The sequence below is a fragment of the Prionailurus viverrinus genome, chromosome B3 (genome assembly GCF_022837055.1).
Source record: "Prionailurus viverrinus isolate Anna chromosome B3, UM_Priviv_1.0, whole genome shotgun sequence".
NCBI classification, from domain to species: Eukaryota; Metazoa; Chordata; class Mammalia; order Carnivora; family Felidae; genus Prionailurus; species Prionailurus viverrinus.
Genome location: NC_062566.1, coordinates 23,202,195 through 23,215,169, shown reverse-complemented (window position 1 = coordinate 23,215,169; position 12,975 = coordinate 23,202,195). Strand labels below are relative to the sequence as shown.

Below are 12,975 nucleotides of genomic sequence, written 5' to 3'. Positions count from 1 at the left end.
AGTGTTGTGTGTGGGTTATATTCAAATGGCTTTGTTTCTTAAGGCATAAGTAAGAAATTTTCATAAAATACAAAAATTCATACAAATAGTAAAACCAGTATCTATCTTGTACAGAAAAAAATTTAAATATATATAAAAATCCAAGATGGCTTTTAGACTGTAATCTAACTACTTCTGAAATATATCTAGATTATAGGTTCTTTCTTTCTGTCTTTCTTTTTTAAGTTTATTTTTTATTTTTTAAAATTTACATCCAAATTAGCATATAGTGAAACAATGATTTCAGGAGTAGATTCCTTAATGCCCCTTACCCATTTAGCCCATCCCCCCTCCCACAACCCCTCTAGTAACCTCAGTTCTCCATATTTATAAGTCTCTTCTGTTTTGTCCCCCTCCCTGTTTTTATATTATTTTTGTTTCCCTTCCCTTATGTTCATCTGTTTTTGTCTCTTAGTCCTTATATGAGTGAAGTCATATGATTTTTGTCTTTCTCTGACTGACTAATTTCACTTAGTATAATACCCTCCAGTTCCATCCACGTAGTTGCAGATGGCAAGATTTCATTGTTTTCGATTGCCAAGTAATACTCCATTGTATATATATACCACATCTTCTTTATCCATTCATCCATCGATGAACATTTGGGCTCTTTCCATACTTTGGCTATTGTTGATAGTGCTGCTATAAACATGGGGGTACATGTGTCCCTTTGAAACAGCACACCTGTATCCCATGGATAAATTCCTAGTAGTGCAATTGCTGGGTTGTAGGGTAGTTCTATTTTTAGTTTTTTGAGGAACCTCCATACTGTTTTCCAGAGTGGCTGCAACTGCTTGCATTCCCATCGCTTTTTTAATTCTAAGATGTTTATGGAGGACTGGAGTGTGTAGGCAGATGTTTGAGCTCTGTTCACGTCCCAGTAGAAAACAACAGAGATAAATCACTTTCCTCAGATAAGTTGTATTTCCCTAGAGAAATTGCTAAAAGTACATTGCTAAATCAAATGATATACAAAGTCAGTTGATACGTGTTACTGTTGTCCTGCTAGTGTAACCTGTTCCTTGCGGATACTAGAAGGAGGCAGGTACCCTAGTGCTGGCTGAGTTCTTCTGCACTGCCCTTTTCACTAAGTGTTTTTTAGTTTTTTAGACAATGTAAGCTGTCTGTCTTTTAGAAACAGAGGAGCTCTGCCTCTCACTGTTATTAAAACACATTCTCTTAGTCGTGAATGGGTGGCAACTGTGGCAATAAATCAGGTTATTCTGGGGTTCTGTGATCTTGGTTTTGGATTCTGTCATGTATTATTTTGGAACCTTTGCACTGAAACTGAAAAGAAAATAGTATATATGATACTACCTCATCTAGAATATATATCATATTGTATGTTATGGTTCAAACTGGTGGTATCTATATACGTTAATTAAGGAAGGAAAATTCCAGTTTCCTTGAATGAATCATTGAGATTTTTAAGAGGAAGATCTATAGATTTGCATATTCTTATTCAGTAGCTATGAAAATGAATTGGGCAAATATGTAAATACATGTACTATATATATGAGATAACCAAAAATGTTTGAGCTATACTCATTGATGAAATTTTTACATAATTGAATACATTAACAAAATAATTCTAGGTATTTGAATGTAATGTTTTTTCCTGTCAGATCTTAATTAGCTAACGATTTCAGGGTGAATGAGTAGTCCAGACAGTCTCCCCTTGCCCACACTAACTACCCACTGACCTCCATTCCTGCTGGTTGATAATTACATGGTACCAGTTGTTTCATATCTTACATATCACTCTTGGTGTCCCATACATATTTTTGACTAAAATGTGTTGTAAGTATGTCAAAGATACATGGTCCCTGGTTTACAGTAGTTTAACTTGTAAGTTTTCAACTGTACGATAGTGCAAAAGTGATACACATTCAGTAGAAGCCATATTCGAATTTTGAATTTTGATCTTTTCCCAAGTTAGTAATATGTGGTACAATCCTCTCTTTTAATACTGGATGGCAGCAGCAAGCCTTAGCTCCCAGCCATGTGATCACAAGGGTAAATAACCAATATACTTATTATAGCCATTCTGTTCCTATACCATTCTGTTTTTCATTTTCAGTACAGTATTCAAGAAATTACATGAGATACTCAACACTTTATTATAAAATAGGCTTTGTCTATTTTGTCCAACTATAGACTAAGTGTTCTCTGCATGTTCAAGGTAGGGTAGGCTAAGCTATGATTTTTGAATAGGTTAGGTGCAGTTTTAAAATGCATTTCAACTTATGGTGTTTTCTATTTATGATTAATTTTTTGGGGTATAACACCATTGTAAGTGGAGGAAGATCTGTACTTACAATATACATTACTTGTTCTCTTTTGCCTGGTATCAGATGAAAGAATTTTCCTACATTTTTATTCCCAACCCATAATATTTTGATCCCTGAAAGTAAATATTCATTAGTATATAATGTATTAAAAAAATCTTACTTATCTGGAATCTAGTCTCGAGCCTTCACTTTTCCATCCTCACTTATAAAAATAGAACAAAAGCAAACAAAAAGGCAAACACCTTAAACACAGAAGAAGCAGTTCCTTAGTAGCTGGCATTACCTGACAACGAAGAAAATCTAACACTGTCCCATTTACTTGGTGGTCTCGAGTTCAAGAACTGGAGTACTTTATTGATTCAACTTCCAACCCATTGAGGGCAGGTCAGGAGATTTAATGAGCAAGGTGGTGGGAGCCAGTAGCCAGAGCTTTGCTTCAGGAGCCTTGGGGTACAGAGCAGGCCCCTCAGGAGAGCAAGGAGGTGGGGGATCTCTAGCCCAGCTGCCCTATGTGGAGGGCAGAGGGTGTGAAGGATAAAAATTACATTTTGCTTTGGGACATGTATCTGTGTTAGAGTACCTCAAAAGTCATATGGCTAAATCTATTTTATTACTTCTTTGAGGGGAAAAATGTTTATTGTTTAATAAACCAGTTGTTTATTTAGATTTACGGACATTGCCACAATGCCAGGCCCAGTGGTGATTCCTGAGGCCATTTAATCATTAAGTGTTCTCTGAATTTAACATCTGTAGTAGTTGTGTATTGAGGCATTGGGCGGGTATATCTGTGAGACAGTAAAACAGTTGTTTTGTTCAACTTGATGTGTAAGAAGAAAGAGAGCGTCATAGTGTGTCATAGAAAGGTCTCTGCCAAAAACAAGGCTAGAGTTAAATTACACTATTGAAAGGTATTATGATGGCATCTAGAAATTTTGACCCTCTGGAATGCTAACTTGTGTATTTACTTGAGGTTTTGTTGTATTAAAACAAAACTTTTAAGAGTTTCTGATAATAACCAGCAAACTTTGCTTGCTTGAGGTTGCTTTCCTTTTTGTTTAAAAAATTTTTTTAGGGGCACCTGTGTGGCGCAGTCGGTTAAGCGTCCGACTTCAGCCAGGTCACGATCTCGCGGTCCGTGAGTTCGAGCCCCGCGTCGGGGAGCCTGTTTCCGGTTCTGTGTCTCCCTCTCTCTCTGACCCTCCCCGATTCATGCTCTGTCTCTCTCTGTCCCAAAAATAAATAAACGTTGAAAAAAAAATTTTTTTTTTATATTAAATGACTTCTATTTCTGTCTTTTTTGTTTGGTTAGCCTTATTAGAAAGAAGGCTGCAGGGCTGGAATCAGCGGCTACAATAAGAACCAAAGTGTTTGTGTGGGGACTGAATGACAAGGACCAGCTGGGCGGCCTGAAGGGCTCTAAGGTATCCCTCTCTGCCTGAAGTTCCTCACCTGACACTCACCTGTCATCACCTGTCATTACATGATCGAGGAGGATCTTTGCTGGTGCCTTTGTCCCAGAGAGGCTCAAAAATAATCAGACCTCTTTGGAGGTTTTTATGATGGTTTACCTTCTATAAGTTGTTGTGTAAATTGGCTTTTCTAAAGAAATTCTTGATATGAACTTGCAGACATTATCAGATTTAGTTTCTATTAAAGCCTCTGTCCTTAGAAAATAGTGCACTTCAGATGTAGTGGTATTATTGCTGTTTTATAAACTAGAAAATATACTTTTGGAAAGATTTGACAAACAGATGAAAATTATAGACTGTAATTATATTTTGCCTTCAGTACAATAAACATTTTCGCTAACCATGAACAAAATAATGTGTAAAAAATGCCATAGTGGCATAAAGATGAGCAAGACGTCATTTAAAGACTAGGTACAACAAATGATGCATTTGAACTAGGGTTGAATTCAGCATCTGTTATGTTACTTAGTGTCTCTTACCCAAGGAGCCACAAAACAAATTACTCGAAATTTAGTGCCTGGAAATAGTTTCCCTTCCGATGAGTGTCTCTGCCTTTCAGTATTCTGTGAGACTTCACCCATCATAAGATCCCTTATTAACTTGCATTGTTGAGAAGCTGATAAAGTTAGAACTCATTTTAAATCTCCCCTTTCAAATACAACAAATTTTCATCTTTATTTGAACATCCTTGAATCAGTTTGTGTTTTAAAGCCCCAAGGCTCCATTTGGAGGTGGGCAGGGGGCAGTAAGCTCTGGGAGTCTCAGTTGTAATGGTGTGGGGCTGTATAGAGGATTTGTTGGAGTTTGCACGTGAAGCATAGATTTGGCATTCCATGGTTATGATGAAGATTCTTTCTGGTGCTGGAGTAGTGATTATCTGATAATTTTGGGGAATTATAAAGATAAAGTCTTTAAGAATTTTAAATTAAGTCATACCCATACCAATGGGAAATTGAAGCACATAATTTCTGAGAGATGTCAGAATCAATAAGAATGAGCAGGAAGTGACATGAAATAAAATGTTTACCAGATGCTGGGTTACATCTTTACATCATATATATTTTATTTTTCACCTTTTATTGTGGAGCTGTTCAGACATAGCAGGTAGAAAGAATAGGGACCTGAGCCCTCATGTTCCTGTCCAGCTTCAACCGTTAACAGTAGAGGGTCATGGTTTTTGTCTTTATTTATTTTACACCTCCACCCCTGTTTAAAGTAGATCTCAGCATATCATTTCATCTTTAGAATACTGTACTGAATCTCTTAGAGAAAAGAACATCTTTGGTTAATATAACCATCCAAATTACAAAGTTTACATGTAATTTCAAACGTGTAAATAAAATTGTTTTTTTCCTTCTTTTGCTTAACAACAAATCCTGTTCTAGATAAAAGTTCCTTCGTTCTCGGAGACATTATCTGCTTTGAATGTAGTACAGGTGGCTGGTGGTTCTAAAAGTTTGTTTGCAGGTATGATTATTCTTACACTAAAAAATTTTTAAATTATGCTTAGCACTAAAAACATAGTTGTTATGTTGTGAAAAGTGAGTCCTATCCTCCTTGTTCTTTGCAGTGACTGTGGAAGGGAAGGTATATGCCTGTGGAGAAGCCACAAATGGCCGGCTGGGGCTGGGCATCTCTAGTGGGACTGTGCCCATCCCTCGGCAGATTACAGCTCTTAGCAGTTACGTGGTCAAGAAGGTGGCCGTTCATTCAGGTACCAGGCCAGAGTTGGCACTTGTATGCAGATAAGCCTTTTGCTCATGCTCTGTAAATAACTATGGCCCTTAAATATTTTTTCTGAGGGCGTCCTTGCATTCCTTTTCAAGTTTTACTTGTTAAGAATAAAAATTGGATAATATAAATCTCCAGGTGGTCTAGAATTTATTGTTGGTACACAAGGGTTTTTAGAGACCAGTAGTTGTAGGCATTCCAGGCGTGTGGGGACTAACCCTCCACGGTATGCATTTTCAGTCTAGAAGCAGTGGTCACTGGTTCATGACATCTTTGAAATCGTCATGTTCTGTGCTTAAATATAAGCTTGAATATCTTTGTGAGGAAAGAGCCTATAACTTTCCTCAGATTTTCAAAGTGTCTGTGAACCCTAGTGATAAGAAAGATCCTCTGAAAAAATCCCACTCCCTCAATTTAGAACCTTTACTGAGAATTATTCCAAAGCACTGTGTGAGGCCTCTGAGGAATGGAACTAAATTAGATACAAAACTCAGTTCATGCCTGCACTGAATAGGTTTGGGTTTAGCCCCATATAAAAGCAAGTCCAAACAGTAGTGGCATGAGCAGGATAGAATTTTACTTTCTCCTCTGTAAAAGTCTGGAGCCGGGGTCCAGGGCCAGTATGGTAGCTGAGTGCCCACGAGGAGCATAAGCACAGGCTCGCTCTTTCTGTCCATCCTTGATAGATGGCCATGCAGCTCTCCTAGGTGAGCACAGACAGGTGTTTCCTCCAGCCCACTCATTCCCTCGAAGCAGTTTTCAGGAAGCCTTGCTCACTTCTGTCATGTCTCTGTCACCATCTTCTCTGGACAAGGGAGTCTGGGAAGTATACTTTTTAGCTGAGTGTATTGTTACTCTCCTTGCTGTGGGTTCTGTTGGTAAAGAATAGGGCAGAATGAATGTTGTGGGAGACTGGGATCTCAGGAGTTGGCAGGTACACAGGTGACAGAAAATGCCAATAAAGATAGTGCTGTTCAATCATGGGGCAGAGTGGATGGACTGGGACAGTGGTCCACACTGGGGAAGAGCATGAGCATGAAGATTGAATACAGTGCCTTAATTGTAAATGATACTGTTTTTGCTTAAATAACTTCACTGTTGGTGTGCATTTTTCTAAAGCTTAATTGCCAGTACATTTGATAATTTGCCTAATCACAAATGTACTTATTTCTACTTTTTTCCATCTGAATTTTGATCTTTTGTATATTTAACATAACAGGAACCCCATTATTAAATGGCACTGTTTTTTTCTTCATTGCAAGTAAAATTCTTTCTAGGATTTCAACTTTGTAGTTTAATAAAAGTTCACTTACTTTATGTATTTGTCACCCTGAAATGTTGATCCTATCTACTCATTTATTCAGCACATATTCATTGAACACATACTCTATGCCAGGCAGAGTAAGTAATTACACTGTGAACTTTTTGTAATGCAACTTTGGCAGCCCATATCTGTGTGGATGTTGCAGGTGGCCGGCATGCTACGGCTTTAACGGTTGATGGGAAGGTGTTTTCCTGGGGTGAAGGTGACGATGGCAAACTTGGACACTTCAGCAGAATGTAAGAATATTTTCTTCATTACTTGCTAGTAAGAAACTGTTACTGATAATAATAGTGAACATCTTTTGGTAGTTATTTTGCAGAAAATTAAATAGGATAGGTCATTTTTGAAAATGGAACTTAAAATATCTATTTGTTAAAAATATCTGTGCATGTGATTTGGCCTCACATGATCTGTTTTAATGTTTGATAGTTGATCTACAGATGTTTGACTAAATGTGGATCAGTGTTGATGTCCTTTTTTTCTTCTTTAAAATGACTTGATCAATTATGGGGAATATTATTTTATCTTGCTTTAGGAACTGTGACAAGCCACGGCTTATAGAGGCCCTGAAAACCAAGCGTATCCGAGATATTGCCTGTGGCAGCTCGCACAGCGCAGCCCTCACATCCAGTGGGGAGCTGTACACCTGGGGCCTTGGAGAGTATGGCCGGTTGGGACATGGGGATAATACAACACAGCTGAAGCCCAAAATGGTGATTATACACATTTTTGTTGCTTACAGAAAACTTACCATCTGCTGATTTCAAGAGAAGATAAGCTTCGAGTCTAGGAAAGTTCATAAAGACATGTGCATTATTGGCTTTCAGTCTGTGGAAAAAATTTCCCTTGTTTTTTCAGTGCCTGTGCTTGATTCTGTTTTTAAATTTGTAATTGAGTAGGTCAAAGTCCTTCTTGGTCACAGAGTAATCCAGGTTGCATGTGGAAGTAGAGATGCACAGACCCTGGCTCTGACTGATGAAGGTGAGCTGCTGCCAGACTCTATGTTTCTGGGTGGGTAGGAACATCATGAATGCTGGCCTGAAGTACATATTTTTTGAACCTAGGTTTGGTATTTTCCTGGGGTGATGGTGACTTTGGAAAATTGGGCCGAGGAGGAAGTGAAGGCTGTAACATTCCCCAGAACATTGAGAGACTGAATGGACAGGGTGTGTGCCAGATTGAGTGTGGAGCTCAGTTCTCCTTGGCTCTCACCAAGTCAGGAGTGGTATGGACTTGGTACGTAAACTCCCTGTCACCCATCAATGTGTCCGTGTCCATGTAGACAGTGGTGGGACCCTGTACCCCATGCCTACCCTGGAGGGATGGTTAACTCTTCATTTTCTTACTTATCCAGGCATCTTTGTTCTTTTATTTATTTTGACTTAGGATTAGTGACAATATTATAATAATAAATTTCTCATTGTAACTCGGTCATTTGGGAAAGAACAGTAGAGAATTTTTAGCCCAGCTTGTCTTTTCTGTTTAGATGAAGTTTATATAGAGGGTTTCTTCTTCCTTACCATGCCAGAAGCCTAGTGATCAAATGGACAGAAAGCAGATTTTTTATTTCTTTGATCCTGAAAAAGTTCACGTCTGTCTTGTGAAAGCTTATTTTATTAAATTTAAAAGGAGTAGGGCACCCAGCTGACCTTGTGACAGTGTGATGGGCCTTTGCTTGAGTGTTATGACTCAGCAGCAGCTTGAGGAAGAATTAGACCTGAGAGGACTTTTAAGAAGCATTTGAAATTGTCATGTGTTCAAACTCTTTATATAAAATCTACATCAGTAACTTAAGTGTTGTACAATATATGTTAAGGATCTTACTATAGAATTAGTGAATTAATTTGAATTAATGATATACTATTTTATAACATAATTTCGGAGACCCTAGGCACTTAGTCTGATGTTAACATGTTGGCTTTAATGGGTGTTTTCCTGTGGAACATTACCTGATGATAACCATATATTAAAATGCACACTGTTGACTTTCTTGCAGGGGGAAGGGGGATTACTTCAGGTTGGGCCATGGCTCTGATGTGCATGTGCGGAAGCCGCAGGTGGTGGAAGGGCTGAGAGGGAAGAAGATTGTGCATGTGGCCGTCGGGGCCCTGCACTGCCTAGCCGTCACAGACGCAGGGCAGGTAAGCTGAGGTGACAAATCCTTGTATCAAAAGTGTAACTTACGATGAAATGAAATGAAATGATGAAGAACTAGGAGGGTGGGCTGTGCCCATTTTGTTCCTGTGTGTATCTGTCCAGTTGTAAGCATGGGCAGGGCACCCAGTAAAGTGTTGTTGACTAACATGTATTACAAAGTAGTGGGTTTTCCTGCTCTAAAATCCACCTGTAAATGAGAAAAGATTATTGTCATGGAAGGTGCTCCTACTGCTAAGGTGTTAGCAGTGTTTCACTTTAGAACTTGATAGCTGATGGAGAGATATACGTACATCATTTTAGAAATAAAGTCATTCATGACAAGTATTACTCCTCCATGACAGGCTCATGAATGTTATATTTTAAAAATTCATTTATGACAACAAATTAGCACACTGTTTTAAAACAAAATGACTTAAAATTAATTATTCCTTCTAGTTCTGTAAAGCCAAGAAGTGAATTACTGGAAAAGTGAAAATATTGTTTTTGATCATTTTTCTTTGCAAAATAAAGGAAAAAAAAATAAGTATTGAACCTTATTGAAGAGGAGAATCTCCCTGCTTCCTAAAACAAAGCCAAATAGATGAATTCATTGGATTGATATTAAGTAGATATTTATTGATAGTCATTAGAAAGAATTTTGAAGTAATTTTAGAGAAAATGTTCGAAATGTTGAAAAATTCTGTTTTTGTTCCCTGTAACAGGTTTATGCTTGGGGGGATAATGACCATGGCCAACAGGGCAATGGTACGACCACGGTTAATAGAAAGCCCACACTTGTGCAAGGCTTAGAAGGCCAGAAGATCACACGAGTGGCTTGTGGGTCTTCACACAGTGTGGCATGGACTACTGTTGATGTGGCAACACCCTCTGTCCACGAGCCTGTTCTCTTTCAGACTGCAAGAGACCCTTTAGGTGCTTCATATTTAGGTAACACAGAATTGTTTTTAGTATGAGATCCTTCTGTATGGTACAGCAACATTCTAGATAGAATATTTAATAAGACCACCAGATTAGAGGTTGTAGCACTGTGTTAACTGCATTCTGAACCAAGATCACAAAATAATCACGGTACTCTGATTTTTGCATGCTGGAATGAAAATTTTAAAAGGAAGTACTGATGCTGATTCTTATATTATGATCAGGTCCACTCTGACAGTGCTGTATAATAACTGCTTGACATATGTAAGCACTGTGCTGGGCTACTTGGTATTTTCAACAGCTCTATTCAGGTATAATCAACAAACTGTACATATTTAAAGTGTAATTGCTGCGAGCTTTGACATGTTTGTGCCTGTGAAAGCATCACTGAGTCAAGATAAGTGAACACAGATATATCTTTTGTGCCCCTTCTCAAGTTCCCTTCCTCCCACAACTCCTGACTTGTCTTCTGACACTATATATAGATTTGCATTTTTTAGTTTTATATAAATGGAATCGTACAGTATATACTTTTCAAATCTCACTTTTTTCACTCAGCATAATTATTTTGAGATTCTTCCATGTTGCATGTATCAGTAATTATTTCCTTTTTATTGTTGAGTAATATTTCACTTATGGATATACTGTAATTAGTTATTTATCACCTGTGGTGATAATAATACCACCTCCATATTTTTGTCTACACTTGGTTTGGTCAGTCTTTATAATTTTAGCCTAGATTTGTGTAGATATGTAGTGGTATCTCATTGTGGTTTTACTTTGCGTTTCACTGATGACTAATGATGTTAAGCATCATGTTTATTTACTATCCAAATATATGTTTTGTTGTAGTGTCTATTCCTATCTTTACTGTAGTTAAAACTAGGTTGTTTTCTTATGATTGAGTTTTGAATGTTCTTTATATATTCTGGATCCAAGTCTTTTGTCAGATACGTGACTCGCACATATTTTCTTGAAATATGGCTTATCTTCTCATTCTCTTCAGGTCAATTTTAAAGAGCAGAAATTATTAATTTTGATAAAATCTATTTGATCCAATTTTTTTAAATGGTTCATACTCTGGGTGTTATATCTAAAAAAACCTTTGTGTACTCAAGGTCATAAGATTTATTTCCTGTGTTATGTAAGATCTTTAGTTGTAGATATTTAGGTCTATGCTTGATCTTGAGTTAAATTTTATATATTGTATGAGATGTGCATTGAAATTCTGTTTTGGAGGCATGTGTGTGAATACCCAGTTGTTTCAGTTGCATATATTGGAAAAACTATTCTTTCTCCATTGAATTGTCTTTTGCACCTTTGTCAAAAATCATTTGTGTATGTGTGGATCTATTTCTGGATGCTCAGTTTTATTGACTTATTTTTGTGTCTTGATGCTAATACCACATTGTTTTGATTACTATAACTTTATAAAAGACCCACATTCGGGCTGTGGTAATTCTTTAGCTTTGTTCTTTCTCAGATGCTGTTTTGAGTATTAGAATCAGCTTGTCAGTTTTTATGAAATAGCCTTCTTGGAATTTTGATTGCATTGACTATGGATCAGTTCAGACATCTTCGTAATATTGAATCTTCCAATCCATGGATGTAGCATTTCTTTGCATTTTTTGAGGTCTTTAATTTTTCTCAGCAATATTTTATAGTTTTACTTTATAAGTCTTTGTCATATTTATCCCGGAGTATTTTATATTGTTCATACTGTTATAAGTGACATTTGAAAATTATTTTTGTTCCTTGTGTATTATCTAGAAATACTCAAGTTGGCACTTTCTAATATATAGAAATACAATTGATTTTTTTTAAGGCAACTTTATCTTTCTTTATTCTAATAGAAATGTATTTTTTTCTCCTCTGTCACTCATGAGGGGACATTCAGTCTCCAGCATCATTGGCTTTTATAATTATCTGAAATGTGGTCTTCTGGCTTCACCATTTATTAGCTGTATAAACTGGGGCAAGATCCTGAGCCTTCCTGTGTGCTGTTTCCTTTTCTGACATAGATGAAACTGGGGCTTGACTGTAGTCTTATCTTTTCCAATTTATATTAATCAGGGGTTCCATGTGGGTCTGTTTAACTTACAGCTCTTTTCATGTCACATTATGTTGTTACATTTTGACATTGCCCTTTCCCACCAGCACAGTACTCTGGAGAGTCATCCATGTTGTTGCATGTTTCAGTAATCCATTCCTTTTTATCACTGAGTACTCTTCTATGTTTTAACTATTCACACACTGAAGGACATTTGGATTATTTCTAGTTTTAGGCTATTACAAATAAAACCTGCATGAATATTCACATACAGTTGTTTGAGTCTGTCTTCCATATCTGGGATAAACCCCTCTTGGTTTTGCAGCTTTTTGGTTTTTAAATTTTTTCTCTGTTGTTTATCTGCTTTTAGCTGTCTGTTCTCATCTTCATTAGTTCTTTCTTTATGCTTGCTTTATGTTTATTTTTTGTCTAGTTTCTTGATCATCTCATTGATTTGAGACCTTTTATTTTTCCTAATGTAAACTTTTAATAGTATAAATTTTCCTTTCAGCACTGCTTTTTAGCTATAGCTCACAAATTTTGATATGTTGTTTTTTCTTATTCACTTTTATGTATTTTAAAAATTCCCTTTTAGACTTTGTTTTGACTTATGGGTTATTCTTTGTTAAATTCAGTTTGCTAAAAAATTTTTTTAAGAACCTTTTCCTCTTTGTTCGTGGTAGATAGTGGTCTGTACTTCTCAAATAATGTCTCTGTCTGGTTTTGGTATCAGGGTCAGGGTAATGCTGACCTCATAGAATGAAGTGGTAAATGTTCCCTGCTTTTCATTTTCCTTTTAAATTTGTGTATAATTGGTACTCTTGCAATAGAATTCATTAGTGAAGCCATATGGGCCTAATGTTTTCTTTGTGGGGTTTCTTTCTTTTAACCACAAATTTAATTCCCTTAAGGGATACAAGGTTATCTCTTTCTTTTCTAGTAAGATTTATGTCTTTGATGGAAGTTGTCCTTTCATGTAAGTTGTTGAATTTATTG

The 12,975-nt window shown here is 36.9% G+C and overlaps 1 protein-coding gene across 5 annotated transcripts in view; it reads left to right on the top strand.

The window, feature by feature from the left end:
• Positions 1-12,975, top strand: part of HERC2 (HECT and RLD domain containing E3 ubiquitin protein ligase 2) — a 284,479-nt gene that overhangs the window by 208,593 nt on the left and 62,911 nt on the right. For all 5 annotated transcript variants that reach the window (XM_047861969.1, XM_047861966.1, XM_047861967.1 and 2 more), the window contains 9 exons: positions 3,640-3,751; positions 5,185-5,266; positions 5,370-5,513; positions 7,000-7,090; positions 7,390-7,567; positions 7,754-7,835; positions 7,919-8,090; positions 8,851-8,995; positions 9,713-9,938. In XM_047861969.1, coding sequence (XP_047717925.1) covers positions 3,640-3,751; positions 5,185-5,266; positions 5,370-5,513; positions 7,000-7,090; positions 7,390-7,567; positions 7,754-7,835; positions 7,919-8,090; positions 8,851-8,995; positions 9,713-9,938 — 1,232 coding nt within the window. The remainder of the gene's footprint in view (positions 1-3,639; positions 3,752-5,184; positions 5,267-5,369; positions 5,514-6,999; positions 7,091-7,389; positions 7,568-7,753; positions 7,836-7,918; positions 8,091-8,850; positions 8,996-9,712; positions 9,939-12,975) is intronic.